This window comes from Aquila chrysaetos, chromosome 18 (assembly GCF_900496995.4).
Source record: "Aquila chrysaetos chrysaetos chromosome 18, bAquChr1.4, whole genome shotgun sequence".
Taxonomy (NCBI): Eukaryota; Metazoa; Chordata; class Aves; order Accipitriformes; family Accipitridae; genus Aquila; species Aquila chrysaetos.
In genome coordinates, this window is record NC_044021.1 from 14,942,354 (window position 1) to 14,966,275 (window position 23,922).

At 45.4% G+C, this 23,922-nt stretch overlaps 1 protein-coding gene across 1 annotated transcript in view; it reads right to left on the bottom strand.

Annotated features, from left to right (window-relative positions):
• Nucleotides 1-6,861, bottom strand: part of DUSP22 (dual specificity phosphatase 22) — a 45,082-nt gene extending 38,221 nt beyond the window's left edge. The window contains exons 1-2 of the mRNA XM_030041882.2: nt 6,545-6,861; nt 364-397 (exon numbers count right to left, since the gene is read on the bottom strand). Coding sequence (XP_029897742.1) covers nt 364-397; nt 6,545-6,565 — 55 coding nt within the window. The 5' untranslated portion in view covers nt 6,566-6,861. The remainder of the gene's footprint in view (nt 1-363; nt 398-6,544) is intronic.
• Nucleotides 6,862-23,922: the final 17,061 nt, after the last annotated feature.

Below are 23,922 nucleotides of genomic sequence, written 5' to 3' on the forward strand. Positions count from 1 at the left end.
AGGCATACTAAGCCTTTACTTATAAGGAGGGCTTGAAATAAGCCTTACAAAGAATCTGCCTGGCTCACAGGCTTGCCTGCCAAGCACAGGAATCGTTTAAGGCAGGCCAATGTTTAGGAATTCCAGCTGAAGCATGCTCCGAGGAGATGGCGTTCATTTTCCTTTTCTTAAAGTACTTGCAGCACAGCACACGGATGAGAAAGCAAACAAGTTCTTCTTTAAGTGCTACCAGGTGAATCCAGAAATGAAGCAAGATGGGGTTAAAGAAGCTGCAGAGATGTCAGAGAATTCCGTAGGCCTGCGAAACAACACCTTAAGACCCCTGCTAAGTAATCCTAGAGATAATGATAAAACTAATCTTACCTTTAAAGTTGCCAATGAACAAGCCAGGCAGAATCTGTGAGAAAGAAATATAGTATCAAATATAGATATCTTGTGGTAAGACAATTTGACAAAGTTCAATTTGCATACAGGATGGAACATACTACTTTAGCAGACTATTGTCAAATGCAATCTCAAAAGCGCTGACAACATTTTGTGCCTCTCTGCAACCTTCTCAAACTACATAGCTCTAGGTACGCCACACTGCGAGAGCGTTCCTTGACAGCTGGGGGTTGTTAATCATGTGGACTCTCACATAATGGAGGCTCTCCAAGGATAGCAAAAGTGGTTTACAAATACGAAGTGGGCCTCGCAACACATCCCTCCCCCTGCCCCCCACAGCAGGATAAGAGTTACCCTCATTTAACTGATGATGAAACTTCATACAGAAAAGGTGATTTGCCTAAAGTTGCTATGCAAACTGGACAAAGCACTGCAAAATGACATCCTTCAAGTCCTTTGAAGTGCAAAGCCATGCAAGTCAGGGCTGCAGCGCTGCAGGGCTCTTCTGACAGAGGAAATCACTGCAAACAAGAGTTGTGCATTCACATAGAAAGAGAACTGATGAAAGTCCTCCAGTTGCATGTTTCTCTCCCAGATCTACCCACTCGCCCCAACACTCCCAGAAGCCTGCAGAGGTCTCAGTTACAGGACTTTCTTTAACAGGGGAGTTTCAAGGTCAGGCTGAGGACCAGCCCGTGCAGTCTGAGGACACGTGCATGCACACACACACACACACAGAGGCAGGTGACAGTGCAGTGCTACCCCTCCCACCCTCTCACAACCCTCCCAACTTGGGCACAGCGGTAAGGACATGAAAAACCCCCAAGCACACCGAACACACACTTTCTGGTCAAGAATTTCATTCTCTGCCACCTGAAGTCTCTGACCCACGCCCACATCCTTTGAAGAGACAGAACTGTGGTGGTGAGACGGTACAATCCATTTTTCTTTGGTGCATGCAGAGCATACCACCAATACAGATATGTCAGTGCTGACTTCCTAAAGCCTTAGCAACACCCAAGTGTCACCACAACAGCAGCAACAGTCTCTCAGGCGCAGCTATTTAAAGGGAAAACTCCACCCATTTTGGTCGGTCCGGCAGCCGTGAAGTTCCGAAAGTCATGAAGGACTTTTCATCGGGGATTATCGCCCCAGCCTCCGCTTCACTGCAGCCTTCCTGCTGAAAGGCGACCCAGCTTACCACGCAAAGGTTAGCAGGCTGGCAGAAGGGCCTGCAAAATAGCTTCTGACCTGTGTTAACGCCAGGGCTTTCATCTGATAAAAACGTCGTGTTCACCATTATTTATCTAGCTTTGCAGAAAACAGAAAGGCTGCAGCACATCTCACACTCCCTGCAGCTTCAGTTTGTGCAAACATTCCTCCTTCTCAGCTTTGCTGGGTGATCTCTCTTTCCCTGTCATGTCATACTAGCTCTAACCATGGGGCTCCATTCTGCCACTGATATTGAAAGACCGCTTCTCTGGGACGCTTGCTGTACCCTGAACTGCTTACAAATTAAGGGATGCATGACAACACCATCTAGACAACAAAATGGGTTCTTTAGTCTGGTACAAAGGGGCACCTGTAAGTTTTGCACAGACAAGCTCAGACAGCTTTCTCCCCATTCCTTGCCTCTTCATTTTTCATTTGTACAAATTCAACATTCATACAAAGGCAGCAAAACAACAGTGGGGCAGTTTCCAATGCCAGGCTATCAAGTAGGCAAAAGAACCGTTACAACATTCTGCTGTGCCTTTCTGCATGCACAAGACTCATGGTTTCATGGACTGATTCATTATTTTAAGCACACTTGATGACTCTGCTAGAAGCGCAGCCCAAAGGCCACCATCCCAGACTAGGAATCAGAAGCTAGTAGCTGCTCCAGAGAGCAGAGTACCTGAGGGCCATTGCTAAGGGCCAAATTCTGCAAACAAAAAACATGCTCTAAAGCAAAAGAGAGTCAAGTTATGAATGAATTTCACCAACCAGATCACTCCAGCCAGCTCCCACAACTTAAGCTTAAAAAGTTAAAAAATTAAAAAAGCCTTTCTGATATTTTTAAATAGCTGTCTGGTATTTCCTATCTGCAGCACAAATCTCAAATCACATCACCACTACTGTAGACTATAGCATTTTAGACTCCAGGACATTATTTCTGCATCAGATATGTGCTCTCAAGAGAGGATAAAAGCTTAAATTCCAGTCACAGTCATTAAGGTTAGATATTATAAATTAAAGATACCAAGAAACACTGGAGGGGTTGCAAAAACGAGGCTTCTTAGATTGTTGTTGGCAAAGGAGGAAAAATCCAGAAGTTTGCATTTGTGCCTCATGAAGCAACGCTGTATGCTAGATAGGAAATTAGGACACCGTGCAACCAAGGACAGATGTTACCCCTATTGTCCTAGTCATTCTAGAAGCAAGAAACATTACTATGGGTGAAAGCTACCTGGAAAGAAGTGAATCTTCATGCCGTGCTGACTAATACTTCAGCACTAGACTACTGCTGGGAACTTTCAGCTGTGTCATCTCACACTGCCTTCAGTAACTGCAACTCTGGGCCGTGCAAAATGAAGGCCGATGGCTACTAGGGGTGTGTGAGAGTGAAGGGGTGGGAGTCAGAAGAGAAGAAAAATAAGGTGGTTGTTTTTGTGAACTTTTCAACCACTGCTTTATGAATAAAAACAGTAGCCTCTTTATATCATCCGAAACATTGACAAAATGACCACGGACTAAATAACAGATGTAGAAGAATACACAACCAAGCAACGAGGACACCAACACCTGTCTTCGTATCTTGCATGAGAACAGCTCACATTCTCCACCTTGCACAAAGGGAGAGCCCTGCAATGGACAATAGTTGCTCCAGTTGCTAACACTTCTCATCAGTCCTCTCTGAAAATACACCTCTCTGGAAAATGGCTTAAAGAGCTACTTTGTCACTGTTTCCTATATAGACACACGCTTATAATAAAGCATCTAACTCCTTGCCCAACACTGCTTCTAGATGCACCAGTACTGATGGGCGCTCTGAAGAAGTTCATTGGGCTTTCTGCAGAGATGGCCAGGCACTGTAGAAGGAGCAGACGAGCCCACCTTGTCCAGCAGTTCAGGAGACTGGCACCGGTCAGGGAGAGGGATTCGCTGCTGACGTGAACTGCTGCAGCTTCCCTGGCTCCCATAGAACTGCTTGCACCAGCTCTAACTATCCACACTGATTTACATTTCTTATGAATCAACTCCTACAATGAACAGGGCTTATCTGCCCTTTTTGTAGAGGTAACACTCAACTTGCCCCTTCAGAAGAGTCTGCACAAGTAACGGGCAGTTAACTGTAACAGGACGGACAAGAACTAAATCCCAGGAAAAACTCTTCACCAAGCATATCCTGTTCACAGATAATCAAATCTAAGTACTACAATCTCTTGTCACCATCTCAGCCACTAGACTTCAGCTGCTGGAAAACATCTTTGTAATTTTCAACCACAGACTTCAACTTGAACTTTGAATACAAGTCAAAGTTAGACATTAAGCGTGAAGACAAATCAGGCCACCTAGACAATTTCCTAAGTCAGACCCCATTCATTACTCATCCTGTACTTAAAATATGTATAATAAAAAAAAAAGTAAAGCACTGAAAATTAATAGTAGCTATGTCAATGCACACTCACTAGCCAATTCTCCTCTGAGCAGAGTAAGAAGGGTATTTAGGAACCAATGCTTTCAGTTTAATTTGGGAAAAGTCAGGAGGCTTGGGTGGGCTTAAGGAAAAAAAAAAACTAAGCACAGCTAATTTTACAGAGGAAACTAGCAACAAAAGACAAACCCCACCTAAAAAAGAATGCCAGGCCTCCAGCCCTTGATCAGCACTAATGGCCACAAAGTCAGACGCGATTGCTATTTGCTACGAAATACATCAATATCATGTGACAGAAAAATAGGAGGGGACCATGCCACTGAGAAAGGCTCAGCATCCAAGAGCAGCCACAGCAGCTGTAGCAATCTCTGGAGCTTTTCCTTACCATACCCGTTACAGGTCACCACTAATCCTCTTCCCCTGGCATCAGTACAAAGAGATTCCCTAAATGAAATAATCCACCATCGGATAAGCTTCTTATTCTCTCCTACTGTCCACATATAGCTCTACCACAGAAAACACACTTCAGTTGGAAACTAAGGCAATTTGTATTGATAGACTACACCGAGTCAAGCAAATACCCCCCAACATTGGCGTTGATGACTCCACACCTCCCCTTGCCCCTCTGGCGTTCGCTGACTCACAAGATCAAAAGGAACAGATGATCCAGGGGCACATTCTGAAGGTGGCAAGTACCAGATCTACACGCGGGACCCCTACAAAAATAAACCCTGATGGCCAGTACCCAATGTGGTTGTAGTCTCCTTAAAGGAGCCAGCTCCTCCCAAACTGCTGAACTTACCCTCCTCTTGGATACAGCCATAAGAAGGGAGGAGAAAAATCAAAGTAGTGCTACGCTTGCCCCAAAAGCTCCGGTTGGTACGTGTCAGGGCAACACTTAACAGAATTAAAATGACCAAATTGCCCAGAGTCACAGGTTGCCAATTCCTGCCCACATGGTACTGCAGCAAGACGTAACATAGAGAAAGAGTGCTAAGCTTCAAAGGGCTGAGAGTTGTCCTGTCCTCCTCCCCAGTCGCAACTTTAGCATTCCATATCCTGTCCCTCTAAATGTTTTGATAATTTCAAAAATTCCCAGCAAAATACTACAAATATACCAGAAGTCTAAAAGAAGTCTCTCCAGCTGTGCTTCTTCCTAACTGGCCACTCCTAGAAGGTGCCTCCAAGGAGTGGCTACATATCACAACATTATCCCCAGACTTTGAAACCAAAACCAGAGAGAAGGACCAAGGGAGGTTCTACCTCCTACCCACTAACTCAGTTGGCCGGATCTTTCCCCTGCCTAAAGTTTCTATTTCAATGTCTCTATCCACAGGATGAAAAGGCTTCACCTCCCAGGTGGCACTCCAAGCACTCTGGACGTTCACCAATCTGACTTCCAGGGGCAAGGATGTCAGACTTGGATGACCTGGGAGCAGCTATTTCCAGCTCTTCTCCCCGGCTTTGTTGGAGGCCACGCTCACAGCAAAGCTACTCCCAGAGTACTCAAAGCAGGATGTTAGAAGAGATGACTCAACTTCTGTTCCTCATAGTAAGCTATATATAAAAGGCTAGTTACCACCACTCTTTCAAACCTGGGTTTAAAACAGAGGTGGAGATGCGGAGTCACAGTTGTCCCTTGATAACCACCACGACGTGCCAGGGGAATCGGCGCTCACAATAAGCCCCCACTGCCAAAAAGCCAACACCCTTTGCAAGGCAGATCCATCTTCCTTCCTCGCTGCCATCTCCACTGGGGCCGAGCGCTTTCCTGTCCCACCAGCACCGGGGCCAGGACAGCCAGCCCGCGTCCGCCAGCTGCCCTCGGAGCGCGGCGCGGGCAGACCCCCGGCGGGGGGGGGCGGGCCAGCGCCCGCAATCCTCCTTCGGGGAGGGGGAGCAAGCGATGCAGAAGTTAAACGATGTGACCCCCGCGCTCGCCGGGCCGAGAACCCAACGCTCCAGGTCCCGCCGCAAGCCAGGGGGGTGCCGGCCCTGCCCCGAGCCGCCCCCCGGGGCACCCCCAGCGGGGGACACGGACGAGGAGAGAGCCCGGCCCGCGGCGGGGAAGGGCCCGGCGCCGTGGCTGACTGAAGGGGGGGGGGGGGCACGGCGGCCGTTACCGACCGTTGGTAGCCGTTGGGGGCGCAGGGCCGCCCCCAGCCCCGCGGGCTCGCTGCGCCCGGAGCGGGGAAGCCCGGGCGAGCATCACCGAAACCAGGGCCTCCCTCCCCGCCCGCCCGCCTCCTCCCTGCCCGCGCTGCGGCTGGGAAGGAGGCGCGCCCCGAGGGAGCGGCGCAGCCACCGTCTCCCTCCCTCGGCCCGCAGGGAGGGGGGGACGGACCCCCCGAAGTCGCAGGGAAAAGCGTCTCCCGCCCTGGCCTTTGTTCTTTCAGCGGGCGCCCGCCGCCCGGGGGCGAGACAAAGGAGGGGGCCGCGGGGAGGGACCGCCGCCCCCGGCGACCGCTGCGCCTCGCCCGCGCACATGCACTCACGCAGAGGAACAACGACGAGCGGCGTTACCTTGTTCATCCCATTCCCCATGGCTTAAGCGACCCGCACGCCAGCACCGCGGGAGGAGCCGTCGGCTGCCGGCTAGCGAGCTGCCGGCGGCGGGTCAGCGTGCATGGGACAGTGCTTGCCGGGGGTGACTGGGGACGAGCTGATTGTTAATTAGGGACGGCCGCGGCTCGGCCGTTGTTGGGAAGGGCGAGGCGCATCTCCCCCCGCCCTGGCCGCGGCTCCCTCCTGCCCGCCGGGCGGCTGGCTGGAGGCGGGGTTCCGCTCGGCCGCCCCCGGGAGCTGCCAGCCGCGGGGCCGCGCCACCAGGAACTGCCTCCCGCCGCCGCCGCCGCCGCCGCCCCCGCCGCCCCCACGTGCGGTTACAGCGCCGGCCGCGGGCCGCCCTGGGGCTTGTAGTCCCCTGCCGCCCGCCCCCCCCCGCCCGCCCGCCCGCCTCACTCCCAGCGCCCCCGCTCCTCCCCCTGCCCCACCTGCGGCGGCCGGCCCCCCCGCTCCCGCCTCGCCCCATTCCTGAGGGGATGAGTAAGCGCCGCCGCTGCCGCCGGGATCGGGATCGGGATCGGGGTCGGGATCGGGGTCGGGATCGGGATCATCTCCGTCCTCCGCGGGCGCCGCCCCGCTGAGCCGCGCTGCGGCTCCCCGGCACGAACCGCCGGCTGCGCCCGGGGAGGGCAGGGCTGCGGCACCGCGCGCTGCCTGCCTGCCTGCCTCTGCGGTACCGAAACCGGTTTTGTTTCGGCTTCCAGCGGGCCGTGGCGGGTGCGGCGGCCCGCCTGGCGGGGGGCGCCTGGCCTCGGGCCCCCGGGCTGCCGCCGCGGGCTCCCCCTTGCCAGCCTGTTCCTCTCCGGCGTGCCGGTGCCCGGGTGTTGGGCGGAGGAGAGGCGCTTGGCTGCAGGCGCCGGGCCCGGGCGGCACGGGGAGCAGGGCCTCCCCGCAAAGCCACCGGCGCCCTGTCACAGCACGCTGCCGCGGTCTCCTGCGCTGCGATCCCAACCGCGCTGCAGGTGCACGAAGGACGTTCATGTCCTTCGCTGAGGCAGACAGAGAGGAGAAGGCAACTAGTTTGAAGCAAACATCGCAGAATCAGACTGGCCGAGGTGGGAAGGGACCTCTGGAGGTCGCCTGGTCCAACCCTCCTTCTCAAGCAGGGAAAATCGGTCATTGCAGAGTCTCGGCAGGCATGGCTTCAAAGCCGTGCTCCCGTCCTTCCAAACCCACGCTTTGCTCCCTAATGCGTGGTTAAATGTGGCGTCACACAGCCCTATCCCGCTAGCCACAGGGATGTGTTTTGGGGAGGTGTGGTGATGGGGGATTTGGTGGGTAGTGAAGGAAATTTACTCCAAAGAGTTAATATAATAGGGAATACAGGCAAGGGCTTAAGGGATACGCACAGTTTAAATATGCGGGGAACAGGATGTTACTACATAAGATCTCTCCCTTTAACTAGCGCAGTAACACCCCACAAAAAAAGTGAAATCCTTAGCAGCTCCAATGCAAAACAAAGCAGCATGCTGCTGTGCAGCCACCACCAGGTTCCCTATGCATTTATACATGCATCAGTGTGAAATGTGTATAAAAAGTGATGTCAAAATATCATTTGCTGGGCACTCGTCAGTAGGACTGGGCAAGCCAGGGGCATCTGCAGCCCAAGGTAGGCGGTGTAAGAGTGAAAGATGGAGAACAGAACAGGGTAAAGCCAACAGGCAGTAAAGCCAGGCATGAAATAATTGGTGGATGAACTCTGAAATGATGGGTAGATGAGTTGCGGGGGACTCTTACATAGAGGCAGTGGTTACCAGCACAAGCGAACTCTAAAGGAATGATTTCACAACCTCCAACTCCAATCAAACTTCAGCTGTTGCCAAAGAGGCGGTCGCACATCCTCCGTGCTACCCTCAACAGTCCCTCTGTGCCCTGTTCCTGAAGCAACCCTTGACACCTGTCTGACCCAACACTGAACTCCTTCAGAGAACAAACCCCATAGAAAGCCCCCCGTGGGGTCAGACCAGCACACACTGACACAGGGAGCAGGACCAGCCACCTCAGCAGTGGCTTGTCATTGGGTTGTCGTGTCTTCAAAAACCGGTGCTGTTCCCACGGAAGCCAATGACACACTTGAAAGCCAACAGAAGTTAAGCCATCGGTTTAACTGCCTAGGAAGCTGGAAGATTCTTCCCTTGAAACAGCCGTGTTATCACCACAGATGCTTAAATTTCAGGGGAAGGGAACACACCCGAGAGCAACGCTGCTGGAGGAGCGCAGCCCAGGGCACCTGAGGCAGGACGGGCTCCCAAGCGGTCTGCAGCTGGCAGGCAGTTTAGCACCAGCTTCCATGACAGTGGTGTGTCGAGTGACCGGCGAGGAGGGTGCTAGCGAGAGCTAGAGTAATCTCATCCTGGGGTTGTAAGAGGAAAGCAAGCAGCTGGACTGCTGAGGCTAGGCCACTTCAGCTCTATCTGAATTGGGTGGCCCTGGGACCACTGCTGAGCTACACCTAGCCCAGGTTAGGGGAGGCTCGGTGTGAACTGGCCCCCGCTGCTTTCTGCATACCTGGGTCTCCCCCATGGAACCATGCCAGCAGGGCAGCAGTAGGGAGCCAACACATGCTTCAACCTGGATCGTTTGGGATCAGGACCTTGGCTTCACCTCATGACTCCCCCCACCCCCAGCCTCTCGGACCTAGCAGTATGCTTGGCCCTGCCTCAGCTCGCGGCAGAACAGGGGAACACCAGGGAGACACTGATTTTGCTTTTGAACCATTCCGAACCTCTCCCTTCCTGAGGCTCCACAGAGTCTGGGGGCTGTGTCATGTCATCATCAGCCTCAAAAACATCAGAGCAGTCTCTGTAAGGCCACAAATGATAGCCACCTGACTTAATGTACTGCACTGCTCTCCTCCCTTCCCCCTCAATACTGCTGAAAAGCATAGCAGTGAGCTTTATCACAGATACTGGCTTTAATATTTCATTGGCAAAGCTCTCTAGAATGTAATTTGCTTTATTCTCAGGCTGTGCAAAATATGACTGAGGTCCAAACAGTATGAATCACGGCTTGCCATACTGACTACTAAACACATTGTGCCCCCAAAGTGAAAGAATTCCTTGTCAGCAACTCTGGCAAGTAGTTTCTTTTTGTGAGACAAAAGGATAAACAATAAATAATATCCCTGATAACTGCAGGGATCTGTGTTGTGTTAAGAGGTCCATGATAACTGGAAGGCCTTGCAGTCAATGCTGGAAGTCTGGGCTTGTCAATTCACTTCCCCATAACTCAGTTTCTCCATCTGTAAAATGCAAATAACAATATTTCTGACCTTTGCAAGGAGACCTGAAAAATACTGTGCAAGGGCAATTCATGTGAAATTGTTATGTACATATCTGTATATATACAGATGGAATACATGTATATCTAACTTAGTATCTGACATTTTTCTGAATGGGAAGTGTGATTCTCTGTTTTATTTTCAAGTTTCGTGACTCCCTTCAGGATGCCTACAGCACTTTCCCTTGTTAGAATTTTACTGCATGCATGCAGCTTTTTACAGTGAAAGAGCAAAAATTAGAGTGGGAGAGTGTAACATATCAAGATTAAAAAGCAGTGGGAGGAAATCCACTTCTCTCTTAAACGTTTGCCATGAAGTATAGTATATCCTTTTCCTGCTCACAGGTCTAGAGAGGGAATACCGATACTGTTGCCAGACCTGTCTCTCTTGCCAGTTATTCTGAAAACAGATTGTTTTAGTACTTCAGCTGTTGTTTATTAAACTACCACATAATGCATTTATGGGGGCAGGTCTTCAGGAAGCCTAAATCATCATAAAGTGTTTATTCATTGTCACTTCATAGAATCATAGAATAGTTCGGGTTGGAAGGGACCTTAAACAACATGTAGTCCCAACCCCCCTGCCGGGGCAGGAACACCTTCCACTAGACCGGGTCGCTCAAAGCCCCATCCAACCTGGCCTTGAACACTTGCAGGGATGGGGCATCCACAGCCTCTCTGGGCAACCCGTTCCAGTGTCTCACCGCCCTCACAGTAAAGAATTTCTTCCTTACATCTAATCTAAATCTATCCTCTTTCAGCTTAAAGCCATTACCCCTTGTCCTGTCACTATATGCCCTTGTAAAAAGTCCCCCTCCAGCTTTCCTGTAGGCCCCCATTAGGTACTGGAAGGCTGCCATAAGGTCTCCCTGGAGCCTTCTCTTCTCCAGGTGAACAACCCCAACTCTTTCAGCCTGTCTTCATAGGAGAGGTGCTCCAGCCTTCTGATCATCTTCATGGCCTTCCCCTGGACTCCCTCCAACAGATCCATGTCTTTCCTGTGCTGAGGACTCCAGAGCTGGACGCAGCACTCCAGGTGGGGTCTCACCAGAGCAGAGGGGCAGAATCACCTCCCTTGACCTGGTGGCCATGCTTCTTCTCTAGATCTTATTCCTTGTGCTTAGTATCTGCACTGTTTTTAATATTTTGAAAGTCTGTTTTAAAAAGCAAGCTATGCTGAGATGACTAGACTGAATAAATTAACTCAGAAAATAAGAGCAAAAAGCTCTTGCTGAATCTCATATCTTTCAGCAACCCTGAAAAGAGATCACTTTAGCATGGCCTGTAATCCTACAAATCTGGGGATTTTTCTACTTCTTTGTATATGATGATGATAAATGGAGTAATCCCCACTTCTTGACTTTGCATGCAAATGTATCTGGCAAGGCCAAGTCTTCAGCAGCAGCGATCGTCTTCTAGGCAATTGCCTGAAAACTAACAAACAACCAAACTGATACCGAAACTCAACCTTCTTAAAAATTAGAGGAAACTTCTGCTTTGACAGTACATTGAGCTTACTATGTTAAAAATAAGTAAGTAAATACTCTCTACTTCTTATCTTTTGATCTCACTTTCTGTAAACCCTGAGCTCACATTCAGCCATAGGCAGAAGGCATGTTGGCTATCCATGATCTGTCAGGAACTGATAAGACCTGGGCTGGGTTCCCCTGAAGCGGCGTCACAACTTGGTTCTCACAACTTGGTTCTCAGAGGTGGCAAGAAGAGAGATAAAAAGGATGATTGGTCAGAAATCGCCAGTGGAATGGTTTTCCTCTGAAATGGAGTGATTTGACAGAAAGAAACTGTTTCACCAGAAATAAATAACGAAACCTTAAAATTCATAAATAGCACTGGGCTTGTTTTCTAACTGTGCTGAGAGGGAGGTCAATGGAAGGGAAAGAGCTTAGAGGATTCATTGCCCTTTCTTTTAATATTTCTACTTGGTAATAAACATTGCTAAAGCATTTCAAAGCCTGTTTTCTGGATGGAAGAGATAGCACCCTGATTTACTGCAGTGTATCCACAGAGCAGAATTCATTCATCATTTGATAAATTCATGGTCTTAAGGCCAAATTTGGCTTTTATTATGTCACTGTGAATCTGCAATAACTTCATCAAAATGATGTTGCAGCAAGCTTTAAGTCCTGAAACTGAAGGGAGTTACCACTGTGGTTTAACTTCAGCAAAAATCAGCTTTCAAGAAGCTGCTCTCAACAGGCAGAGTAGCTGGAAGACCATCATCTCCTTCTGCCTCGTACTCTTCTTGCTTCCCCTTCCATTAACAGATAATATCAACAGAATATGGAGTATGCCAGGATGAAAGGGCTGAGCCAGCAGATGAGGCCAAAGTGGCACAAAGGAGGGCTTTGCAGAAGGCAGGTCTCAAAAAAAAAGGAACCAACAATTCAGACAGGAGGAGCAACGCTAGAGTATGGCTGAGAAAAGTGTATAGGATAATTTAGATGTAGGTTAGCTGCCATGGCAACCGTGTACCAAATTACTGCACTTCTGTGTCTCTAAACCTGCCAGCAGCTACTTTTGTTTGTATGTACTTCAGGCTTTAAAGAAAATGAGTCCACCTTAAAACTCATGATGGTTTGCAAATGAAGTGCAGATACTGGGATTGCTGTGGGGCGCTGGGTTTAAACATTTAGAAAACAGGAGACAGAAAAAATAATAGGCCTTGAAAATTCTGATTTCACTAAAATTGCTTAAAAGGTATATAATTTCTTTAACATTTATAGCAGTCAGTTCTAACCCTTAATTTATACTGCTTTGACTTGCAGATATTTACCGGGTCAACCTAACACCTTTACCTCCAATGGGTATATAAGAAAGAAATTGGTCCTAGCAGCAGCTCTATTTATTTTTCACTGTGAGAAACTGCCGTGTTATAAAAAGAGTAAGACATTTTCTTGTAATCCAGGATTCTTTGCAAATACGGTAAAATATTAAATCCTTAAAGAATAGAAACAAGGCTATCAAAAAGCATGCTGCAAGGCACATGTATATTATTAGTTACTAAGAATAGTCCATTGCTGAGTGTGAGTGAAAATATCCAAATGTATTCCTTTGATAAGCTAGGTATGTATTCATTTCTCTGGGCACACATTGAAGTGTCCTCAAATGGAAAAATAATGTTATAATAACCTAACCTCCACTTCCAGTTCATATACATGTAATCCTAGGGGAACACATGGACCCGCCAAAGTCAGCAGGAATCTTTTAATCAGCTGCAGAAGAAGCTGTGGTCAGTGCCAGGAGGTAGTTCCCCATCCCTCCACCATCACATGATACTCAGCATAGACTGTGGTAATCAGTAATCATGGCCTGCCTCCAGCCAAAACGCTGAGCAGATATCTTTATTTTGATGACATTTTCCCAATAGCATCTGCTTAATGGGATATGTCTTAAGATTTCCTGTGTTTGGAAAACTGAAAACAGTTAAAGCTATAGTTCTCTATTCCATATTTTGTTTTCTAGGCCAAAATCTAAGATAGTAGCCCTTAAATACCACTTATGAAAAACACAATCCAAACACTTACATTTCCAACATACTCACTACATTATCCAAGAACATTCAGTTACTTTTGAGGCCCTTGCACTGTTGCTTGTACTGGTGGCTCGCTCTTGATACAACAATATTATCATCCAGAGTTAGTTATTCAATTTTCCTTGCAGCACTTTCACTTGGTTTGGTTATTTTGGCCTGTTGCAGTTATCTGTCTGCCCATGGCAACAGAGTCCCTCCAAAGTTGCTTCTGACCTACCTGGTTACCTAGAAAGTCTGGCAGTATGTCTCCAGTGCATTTGGGATTCTCCATGTCAAGGACACTTCAGTGGGCTGTCTGTGAGTGGTCTGTGGGGCAGCTGAGAACAGCAGATGAGTGGGAAGCAGAGCACAGAGCACGCTTACAGCCAAGAAACATGCCTCTGGGTGTGTAGGTGTAAACCACTAAGATGTTCTCAGGTTAAGCAGCAGACTCGGTGCCCGTTGCCTGCCTGCCTTCTGCAAGTTATACTAAAAATATGTTTTCTCTCTAGGTATTGTGGCCACCTGCGACACCCTGAATCAGTATGATTGCAACTACTCTCAGCAACTGTTTAGTACCTTTGGGGATGTGAATCATGTCAAGCCCAGGAAGCAGTAACAATGCCAGGACTTCAAATTCTACTGTTTGCCTCTATATCTGTCTCCCCATACTTCTGCAAATCCCTGTTCTTCTAACATCACCTCCTGCTGAGCACTGTATCTGCTGAGCAAAGTCGCAACTGCTGACAAGCTATTCCATTGATGTGTCCCAGTTAAGTACAAATTAACATCTGATGTTGATATGTAAACCTGTACTCCACTGCACATGGTGTAAATTCAGGGTTATTAAACTAAGGACATTTTCAGACATTATAATATCCCATATGCCTGCCCAGCTCAACAGGCAGAGTCATTGGTAAAGTTATGTCACAGAAAACAAGAATTACTAGTCTGGGATGAGTCCTGTTTGCTTTCAGGTTGACAGCTCATTGATCTTCTTTTCGACCAGTGTCTTTTTCCAAGGGAAGAACTACTGGAACTGCTGATGCTGTCTTCCTTGTATACAGTCTGTTCACTAAACTGATGTCTGTCTCTTTCTGCACCTACTGGACACCTTGCAGTTGCAGGATGTAGCTCTTCAAGTGTTTCTGTGATGTTTTGTTGTGGTATTTTGGAGTCCCGGTCAACCCCTGTGCTAAAGCACCAGCAACACCCAGCAAGCTTCTAACCTGTCAAGGGTTAACTCAGGGTCTCCTTGTGGTCTCTTCTGAGGCTTTTTGGTTTGTTCTGATCCTTTGGCCCTTTGTCTGGGACTTGATTACATGCACGACTTGAGACATTGGTTCTCAGGTTGTATACTTCTCTATAGTTTCACTTTCCTTTGTGACTTCAGGTTAGATCTACCCTCTCGAACAGTTCATTTTTCATAAGGATATAAGAGCAGCTGTTCTAGGTCACAGCAAAGATCCATATATCTCCACATCTTCTCTCAACAGTGGCAAGTAATGGACACCTATGAGAAACAGGGTGAGTACAGAGGGTTCCTCTCCCTTTTATATCTTCCAGTTTCTGGCAACCAGCAGGTCAGGTTTGTGAGCCAAGGGCACACCCAGTCCCTGGTCTGAATGTTAAGCTGTTTTTTTTATGTTAACATTTACAGTGACACCAAGATCTCTGTACTCCAAGATCTCTTTCTTGAGTGACAACTGCTTATTCAGAACTGTTTGCATTTATCAGGTCTTTTTCTCATATGCACTGTTTTGTATTTATCAGCATTGTATTTTCTCTGCCATTTTACTACCCAGTCAGTTGATAATGTGAGATCCCTGTGCTACTTTCTCAGGCAGCTTTTGTTTTTGACTATTGGAAACAACTTTGTATCATCAGCCACCCTGGCTATCCACCATCTCTTCCAGCCCATTTGTGAATGTGTTGGACAATGCATGACCTGGCACGGTCTCCTTCCCCAGCCTTCCTCTTGCAACTTCCTTTAATTGTGAAAAAATGATCAGTAGCTCCCACCTTTGCTTTTCATCCTCTAACCAGTTACTAATCCACAAAAGGACCGTCCTTCAAACTAAGGCTTTTTAATGAGCCTTTTGGGGCTTGGGGAATCCTGTGAAAAGATTTCTGAAAAATACCGTTATACAAATGCTGGGGGAAATTGGAATGGGGAGAGGGGTGGGGAGCAAAGAGGTGTATTTGTGTCTGAGAACAGAAAGTTTTTAGTCCTCTTTATGTCTAAGCTTCCCCTTAACCTGAGAAAATTGTGTAGTCTGCCAGAGCATTACTTGTGAAAAAGCAGTATATTTCCACTGAAATCTATCTGGCAATGCTGATGACACAGGGTGAAGTTCTGCTTATCAGTAGACTTACTAAGTTTTGTTTCATTAACTCATGTCTTTGAACCTGGTTCTGTAAGCAAAAATACTTTTGTCTCTTCATTGTGAACAATTGTACTTGTTCAGAAGAAGTCAAACCCACCTGGAGGGGATGCAGTAGTAAAACTCTAGTTAGACTTGGGTAGGGTTAATGCAAATTTACACTGAAGTCCACGAAAGCACAGTCAGGGTTTGTATTTTTACTGCCTAACAGGAACAGCTTATGCTGCCAGTGAAGTCAATGAAGCTTCATCATTGATTTCAGTAGGAAGAGGAACACCATTTGTCATAAAGGATTCACTTGACCTAATCTTTTTGTAAATAAAGAAATAAGACATTTCAGGAAATTTCACAGTGTCTTTTTTCATTTGATTATTATTTCACCTGCTTTGATGGTTACTTTATTTGTCGTCTGGCAGAAAATGAAACTCATTTTATACTCTTTTAATATCTGAATAGAGCTATAATGCATGTAAATGGGCTTGTATTTAGGAGTGGTGCCAACACTGAGTAATTCTAATATATTATATAGTTGATAATATCTGACCAAATATTCTAGAATACGTCACTATAGAAATGAAGGTAGGTTTCCTGTGTGGCTTACAATATCATACTAAAATACAAAAGAAACCTGACTGGGTTTCAGTTATGAAATAATAGATACTGAGCCATTCTCAGATTTGCTCCATATTGCCAAAGTGTTTAAGCAGGTGTGTTTCACAAAGTTTGTGAAACAAAAGCTCAGCTGAAAGCAAATCAACATTAGGAAGCAAAACCAGTGCTGAGTGATAGTGCTTAAAAACTGAGAAACAAGAGTGGTTTTAAACAGCAACTGAAAAGATGCTTTGATGTTTTTTAAAGCACTCCCTTATACTCTAAAAACATGTTACATTTTTCTGCAGTTATGTACAAGACATTGCATCTTATATTAGTGTTAACTTCTGTAGTTTGGATTATACCCATCAAACATTAACTTTTTTCTTGTAATATCAGCATGTCAGCAGTTTTTGAATATTAGGAAAACGTGTTCATGAACCTAATTGCTAAAAACTATTATTTTTTTTCCCAGAGCATTATCTTATATATACAAATGGGGAAAAATGGCAATGAACCTAAAAGCCTTAGTGTCTTTGCATGACCAGCAATTATCCTGTCAATTTGTAGGAACAGGCAAACCCCTTTGCAGTGAATGCAAGGGTAGGCCAAATATTGTTTGCTGAATTCAAGTGATATCTGTAATCAATATCTTAACTCAACTTCAGCTGAGAAAGTACCCTTCCCCTGCACTGTGAGCTGAACGCCATGCATAACTAAAATTGGTGTCCCTCTGAAACATGACAAGGCTCAGCAGTAGCACAGGCAGAACTATTTGGGTCAAAGACTGCTATTAGAGGCAAAGGTGGACAACATGACCTGTGGGGAAATTAAGAAAATCTTAAGAATTCTAGCTGATTTTACTTAAGTCCCTAAAAGCCTTGAATTCATTTGAATTCACAGAAGGCAAATCACTTCATGCCTTAAAGTGTACAGAAGCCTTTTGACAGCAGGGCTTGTATTGTGTAGCTCTCTGACATGACTTAGGAAGATAAGACATGAACAATGGAGAGTTATTAACATGAATAATAGTCCATGCAAATTGGAAGCACCACATAATAGGATGGCTGTGCCTTAATGGCACCAGGTTGTCTGCAGGGCTGAACACAAAATATCACAGTAGGAAAGAAATAATAAAGACAAAAGCTACTAGAACAAAACTGCTTTCAAAAATTTGCTGGAGCAGCTGCACCACAAGATCCCTTTCCCTGGAAGTGGTTCCAGATATTCAGTGCCCAGAAAACATGCCTGAAAAGCCAGAGCTAAAAAACAACTGCAGGTTTGCTAGACCTGAAGAACTTCATTAACCCAGCGTGTGAATCTAAACACCTTTACCAGATTCACCTTCATTCCACATCTTGGGGTCAGCAGGATTATGAAGGAAGTATTTGCAAAAGGCTAGCATCTATATTAATCAGATATGTTGGCCTCTTCAATACAGGAAACGGAGAAGCAACATAAAGAGATGAGGAAATTAACATTTCCACACTGTTAAAATGTCACTTTGCATTGTCTTTTCTGAAAGAAGAGTCTTCAGTAGAAGGGATATAGGAAGGAGGAGATCTAGTGGAAGTTGTAAGTATTGGGATACATGTCGCCTGGGGTAGGTAGTTGCTGCTGTGACTTTCCCAAGACGTACTTCTGCTGTGTGTGTTGCTATGGCTCACAGTGGAGCAGCAGAGCTGGTGCTAGTCCAGGTGACAATAGCTTATTCTGGTCGAAATACCAGTCCCAAGAAGCTCAAGGGGAAAAAAGTTCACACAGCAAACAAAGAGGTAGCAGCTGTTCCACTGGCTCTTTTGTCCTCTCCTTGCTGAAGGCTCCGCTTAGACATAACTGACACCCATAGGAGTGATTACACAGAAGAAAATTATTTCCATTTGACATTTTGGTGGACAATCTATGTATCAGCAGGATGCTCTCTGAAACACAGACCTCTTTAGGTTTATTCACTCCGACAGTGGGGATTATTTTAGAACACAAGTGACAGGAAATAAGGTTTTCTGCAGTTCGTCAGGAAACAGAACAAGGCAAAGCACCGACTCTCGAGGAACGGGAGCTATGACATCCTGTGCAAGCTGCACATTCAGTGCTTCTCTGCCCCTAAAAGAAACTTGAAATAGACCTTTCATAAGAGGGGTTGATTTTGCTGAGTCAAATCAAACCACTCTATGTCTCTGTCTTCAAAAACTCCCAATGTAGTTCATGTTCTATTGGAAACCAAAAGGTGACAGTCAGCCAGCTCCGGTCCATCAAGTGCAACATTCACTGAAATCAATAAAGCTGTATCCCTTGCCCCTAGGTCTGAAAGTTTTCTGACAAGTTGCTGACATAGAAGAGGTCGCTCAGCCATTTCTAGTACTGTGGATGGATGGAAGGAAGGAAGGAAAGAAGGAAGGAAGGAAGGAAGGGATTGATTCCCTCAGAATAAGGTTTCTGTATATCGATGTTTGGGAATTCTACACTGCTGCTGCCTCTGTGAGCCTTTCTGTGATAACACAGAGGATTTTGGTCTCTGTGCTATTAGTCTGGCACCTTCAATGCATACTTGATTCTCTACTGAAAACTTTGATGCTAAATCTTAAAATCAAGAAGCTGGTTTCCTCTGCCCATGTGGCAAAGCCAGAATGAGGAAGAAAATATAAATTTGTTTTCTTTATTCTGTTGCAGTGATGAATCATTACTCAATCCAACAACCAAAGCACAGGTTTTCTGCATATGTGGAAGCAAGATTACCCTGTTTCTGCAGTACTTATTTATCCAACTCTGCTGTTATCCTTCCCCTTAATCTTTGTCCCTCACTCATCTCACCATTCCTCCCAGTCCCCTTCTTGCTCCCAAATCACAGCTCCAAGCCTTACTATCTTTCATTCTCTAGAGACCAAACTGCAGAAGAATAAAACATGAAGGGTAGATGGGTCAAACACTAGTTACAACTGACTGCTTGCTTCACTTTTTATGAAAGTCTGCCTTTTACCTTTATTTCTGCCCTCCAAGAATCTGGGCTTCAGCCACTGAGAATGAAAGGAACCAAGCAGAGGAGTTTGATTTTGGACCTTTATTCCAGAGGAGTGGCTGAATTTTTCCGGCTAAACTGGTTTCCAGTATAAAACTAAACTTTCTAAACCAGCTCATGGGAAGAAATGGATGAAGAGAGATGAGAATGAGTATTGTTAAAACTTTAATGCTTTTACCACCAAATTAATCATTTTTCATGAAAATAATATGTTATTTAAAATTAAGCAAAATTTCTATGGGGAAAACACATCTCAAGTTAGTAAGCCTTCCTTCCAAACTACCTGTTCATCTGGAAGCTTTGGAGCTTGAGAATAATTCACAGGTACGTATATTACCTACACAAGTGTGGAACATGCTGCTGTGTAAGATACAGACTCAGAAGACTCCATCATGGAAAAGAGGCGGCTGATGAAGGATATGTTTAGAGATTTATTAAAGTAGGTGCCTTAGGGAAAATGAATAGGTAATGGCTGTCCCTATTCTCTCCTCCAATACAAGAGCTAAGGAGCATCAGATAAAACTTGCACAGAGCAGGCTGGAACAAAGGAAGTGGTCCTTTATACATTGAGCTAAACCGTGGAAATCCTTGCTGCAAAAGAATGTGTGTACAAAAGTGCTGTATGGACTCAATAAGCAACTAGAAAAATCCATAAAGGATCACTGAATAGAAAAGCCTTTGGCAGTGGAAGTCCATGAGCTACACATTACTGAAGGCCAGAAAAAGATTCCGGAAAAGTTTCACTATATCCTTACCTTACCTTTTAATTCCCCCCTAAGCATCTGCTCTCAGCCACCATTGGAAAAGGGCTAAAGGGACATTCCATCTGACCAGTCTGACCAGGCACAACTGTTCCTTTGTCCTTTAACTTTGACTCAAAATAAGGATCTTTTATATACAGCAGTATCTACTGCTCATTGAGCTCACCAAAGGTATTGTTCAGCTTTATGAATTCAACCAGACTTAACATCTCAAGGGCAGTTCTACTCTGTAAAGTGCTTCCCGTAATGGGGTTTCGTGTTTGTCATCTTCAGTATTTCCCATCATAAATGTGCTTATTTTTACATGTAACATGATAGCATAAATCCAGCCTGATCTCTAGAGCTCGAGATAGCTTCTTTCCTTCTTGAAATTTTTCGCCAGAAGATCATATTATGTCCCTTAATATTTTCTATGCAAACTCACTGCTTTCAGAGTGACTGGAATATAATGTGAAACAAAGGAAGTGGTCCTGTATACGTTGAGTCAAGCTGTGGAAGTCCTTACTGCAAAAGACTGAACTTTTTCACACAGAACTGAATCAAATATCGCCTCCTTCAGTTGGTCACAACTACAAGCTGGGCAGAGATAAAATCAGGGGAAAACCCCTTCTCTGCTCACCAATGCAAGTGATGATGTCAGCCGTTCCTACAGAAGGTAGAATTCTTCCATGGTGACTTCAGAACAGAGTCACGTTTAAACTGGCCGTTAGCTCTTCTTGGCTTTAGACACAGATCGCTTTTTAGTGAGCCTTCAGTGACCCTATCATGATGTTAGTTTGGTGGCTGACCAGAGCGAAGGCTGCTATTTCAGCAAAAATGCAGGAGAAATGGTAACAGTTATGTGGGCAGCAGCAAAGTCAGAAGCACTACACTTCTTGCAAATGAAAGACAGGCCTTGAAGTTACTTCTAGATTAAGAAACAGAAGAAAACTGACCAGTTCCTGAGACCAGGTACCCACCTTAGCTGCATCCTAACAGCAGCTTGACTGGAGTTTGACCTCAAAACACAACTACTCCTATTTCACTGACATCTTGGCAGTGAAGCCTAGATGCACAAACTTGTGAGGGACTACAGCGCACTGCAGCAGGTAATCTAGAACTTACACAAGGTGCAAGTCTCTCCCTAGGACCTGAAACGTATACTTCTACTATAAATTTTACTTACCAGCTGAATAAATGTCCAGGTTGCTGTTTAGCTGAAAGTCTGCTACATACATACTTTGCATGCTTGTTGTGTGCTTGTGACATTCAAGCTATTGTTTCATTATTTTGTGGCCCCCTGAGACACCCTTTGATAATAAAGTAGTTCTGCCTTGCCTTGGGCAGGGTGTCACTCTACGTGTGTGGCACAGAGGTGAGAAAATGGAGTTGGTCCAGCGCCTACACAAGGACACAGCGTTACTAGATTGTGAGATATAACTCCTAGTCTCAAATATTATTACTTATGCATTTTTTCCATCAGTTAATATTCTGAGTAGTTTCAATTGTCATCTCTGGGTAGAATTTTCAAAACCGCAAAGTGTCAGCCTGACTCTGCTTCCACCAAAACCAACAGCATTTTTATTTACTTTGGGTTTGGGTGATGCTTGCACAATATGAGGCATTTCATCTTGTATTTTGAAAGCCAGAAAGAACCTCCAAACAGAAGACCCACTGTTGAAGGCATTCTGGCCTTAATTAAAACCTCCTTGTTAATCCTGGCTCTCATTCCCCAGAATATTTTAAACATTAGGAAAGGTATCTGACCATGAACATTTCAGACAGATGAGGACATAAACCTGGGTTAGAAATATGGGCAGGTCAGCCATTGAAAGAGATAACATCTGCAAAATCACATAAGAATTAACTGTCTATCTACCAATAGTTCTCTTATCCCTAGAGCTCATAGGAGTTTTTTAGAAAAGTCTCAACTCTTTCCGTGCCATACTTCAAGGGCTTATACAAAATTGCTTTTGACCTGCCAGTCCTGAAACCTCATTCACTGACAACTTCTGGCACTTTATCCTAATGCTGAAATCATCCTTTTAAAATTAAATGGTTGTACCATTCTCCAACATCCAACACGGTCCTCTAGAGTTTCATGCCTGGTCACAGGGAGGGTGGTTAAGCACGCGAACAGGTGCCCAGAGAGACTGTGTGTAACCAAAACCCAACTGGGCAAGGCCTGAGCAACCTGATCTGACCGTGACATGCTCCCTGTTCTGAGCAGGAGCTCGGACTAAGTGACCTCCAGAGATTCCTTCCAACCTCAATTAGTCTCGGACTTAATGATTTTGCTTCTTTTTTCCTTATATCACTTACTGCTAAGGGTTCTCACATAAAACCGCAGCTATTGTAGCTCTCCCCTGCTAGCCTTAGCCTTTCACAATTTTTTTCCCTGGACCTTTCCTCTGCCATCCCAATGAATACCCTGTTTCAGTATTTTCTCATGGTATCTAACCGTCAGCTTTAAAGGCAACATAAACAGAACTTTAAGCCTTTTTCCCCAAAACTTTCTCCACAATCTCAGTCATCAAGACAACACAAACATCTTCAGCTCAGTCTCACTATTATGTGCCATCTTTTACTTATCCAGCTCTGTAAATCTACATATTCAGGCTGTATCTAAACATTGCATTTTCTTTGTACATCACATCTCTTACACTCATCCCTTCCTTTCAGTCATCAGGGATCTAAGTTAGGGATCCAGAGATCTGAGTTTTATATTTGGTATTATATCTACTTCTATACATCATTTGGGGGGGGGGAGGGTCTGCAGTCTTTGATGACTCACTTAAGATATTCTACAGTATCACAGATTTTTTGCTTTCCGTTGTTTTTTCTTTTATATATTAAAAGAGTTAATCTCCTCACTTAATTAAAAAAGATAATTTCTGTAAGATAAAAATGAAGATTAATTCCATTATCTTAGCTTTCCTTCCAGTTCTCATGTCCCATCTTTATTATTGGATGACAGGAAAGGTGGTAGCAAAGATACTGGATTTGAGATTCATAAAACTTGAGATTCAATAACTTGGGGTTATTTCCTGCATTTCAGTAGGTCTACAGCACAGAGCTTCATATGAATTAGTTCAGAGACAACAGCATTTCAGCTGGAATACATGTCTAATTTACATTGTGAAAGAAGAATTCTTTCTTTAAAGCTACCTTTGGTATCTATTTACCTATTGAAGTCTAAAGGGTAAAGATATCCAAAGACTATGCTAAAAATTGCACCTGAAGAAAATGGGGATAACACTATTTCCTCACTCTTAACCCTTCTTCATCTGCTTATGCTGATTTTAACATCTTTGTAGCCAGGATTATATTTTATTATATGTTTCCAAAGTATAACTGGTCATCCACTCTTTTGAATGAATGTAGGGATTTAAGCAGAAATTAAGAAAAACACCAACAGGTTTTACTGCTTCATTTTTTAAAGGGCAGCCTTTTAAGAAATGCATCTTTCCTTATGCTGCAGCCTTTCAGAAGACATTCCTACTTTCTAAGAGAACCAATGAGATTAACTTTTGTCATTTCATCTCGGTCCTGTAAGTAAGGCTAGGAAATGCAGCTGAAACTAAAATCTTCCATACGGTTTCTGTTTTCTGTGCATATTTTTGAATATCAGGTGACATATGTGGGTGGGGGAAGTTCAAGATTAGCCTTAATCAAATCTCAGCTTTTGCTGGAACTTCCCAAAGCCTTTCTCACCCTTTGCTCCTGACTGAAACATTTTGCTAGTTTTGGGTGCATTCCAATTAGAACTTAAAATACTTGGGTTTGGTTTGTTG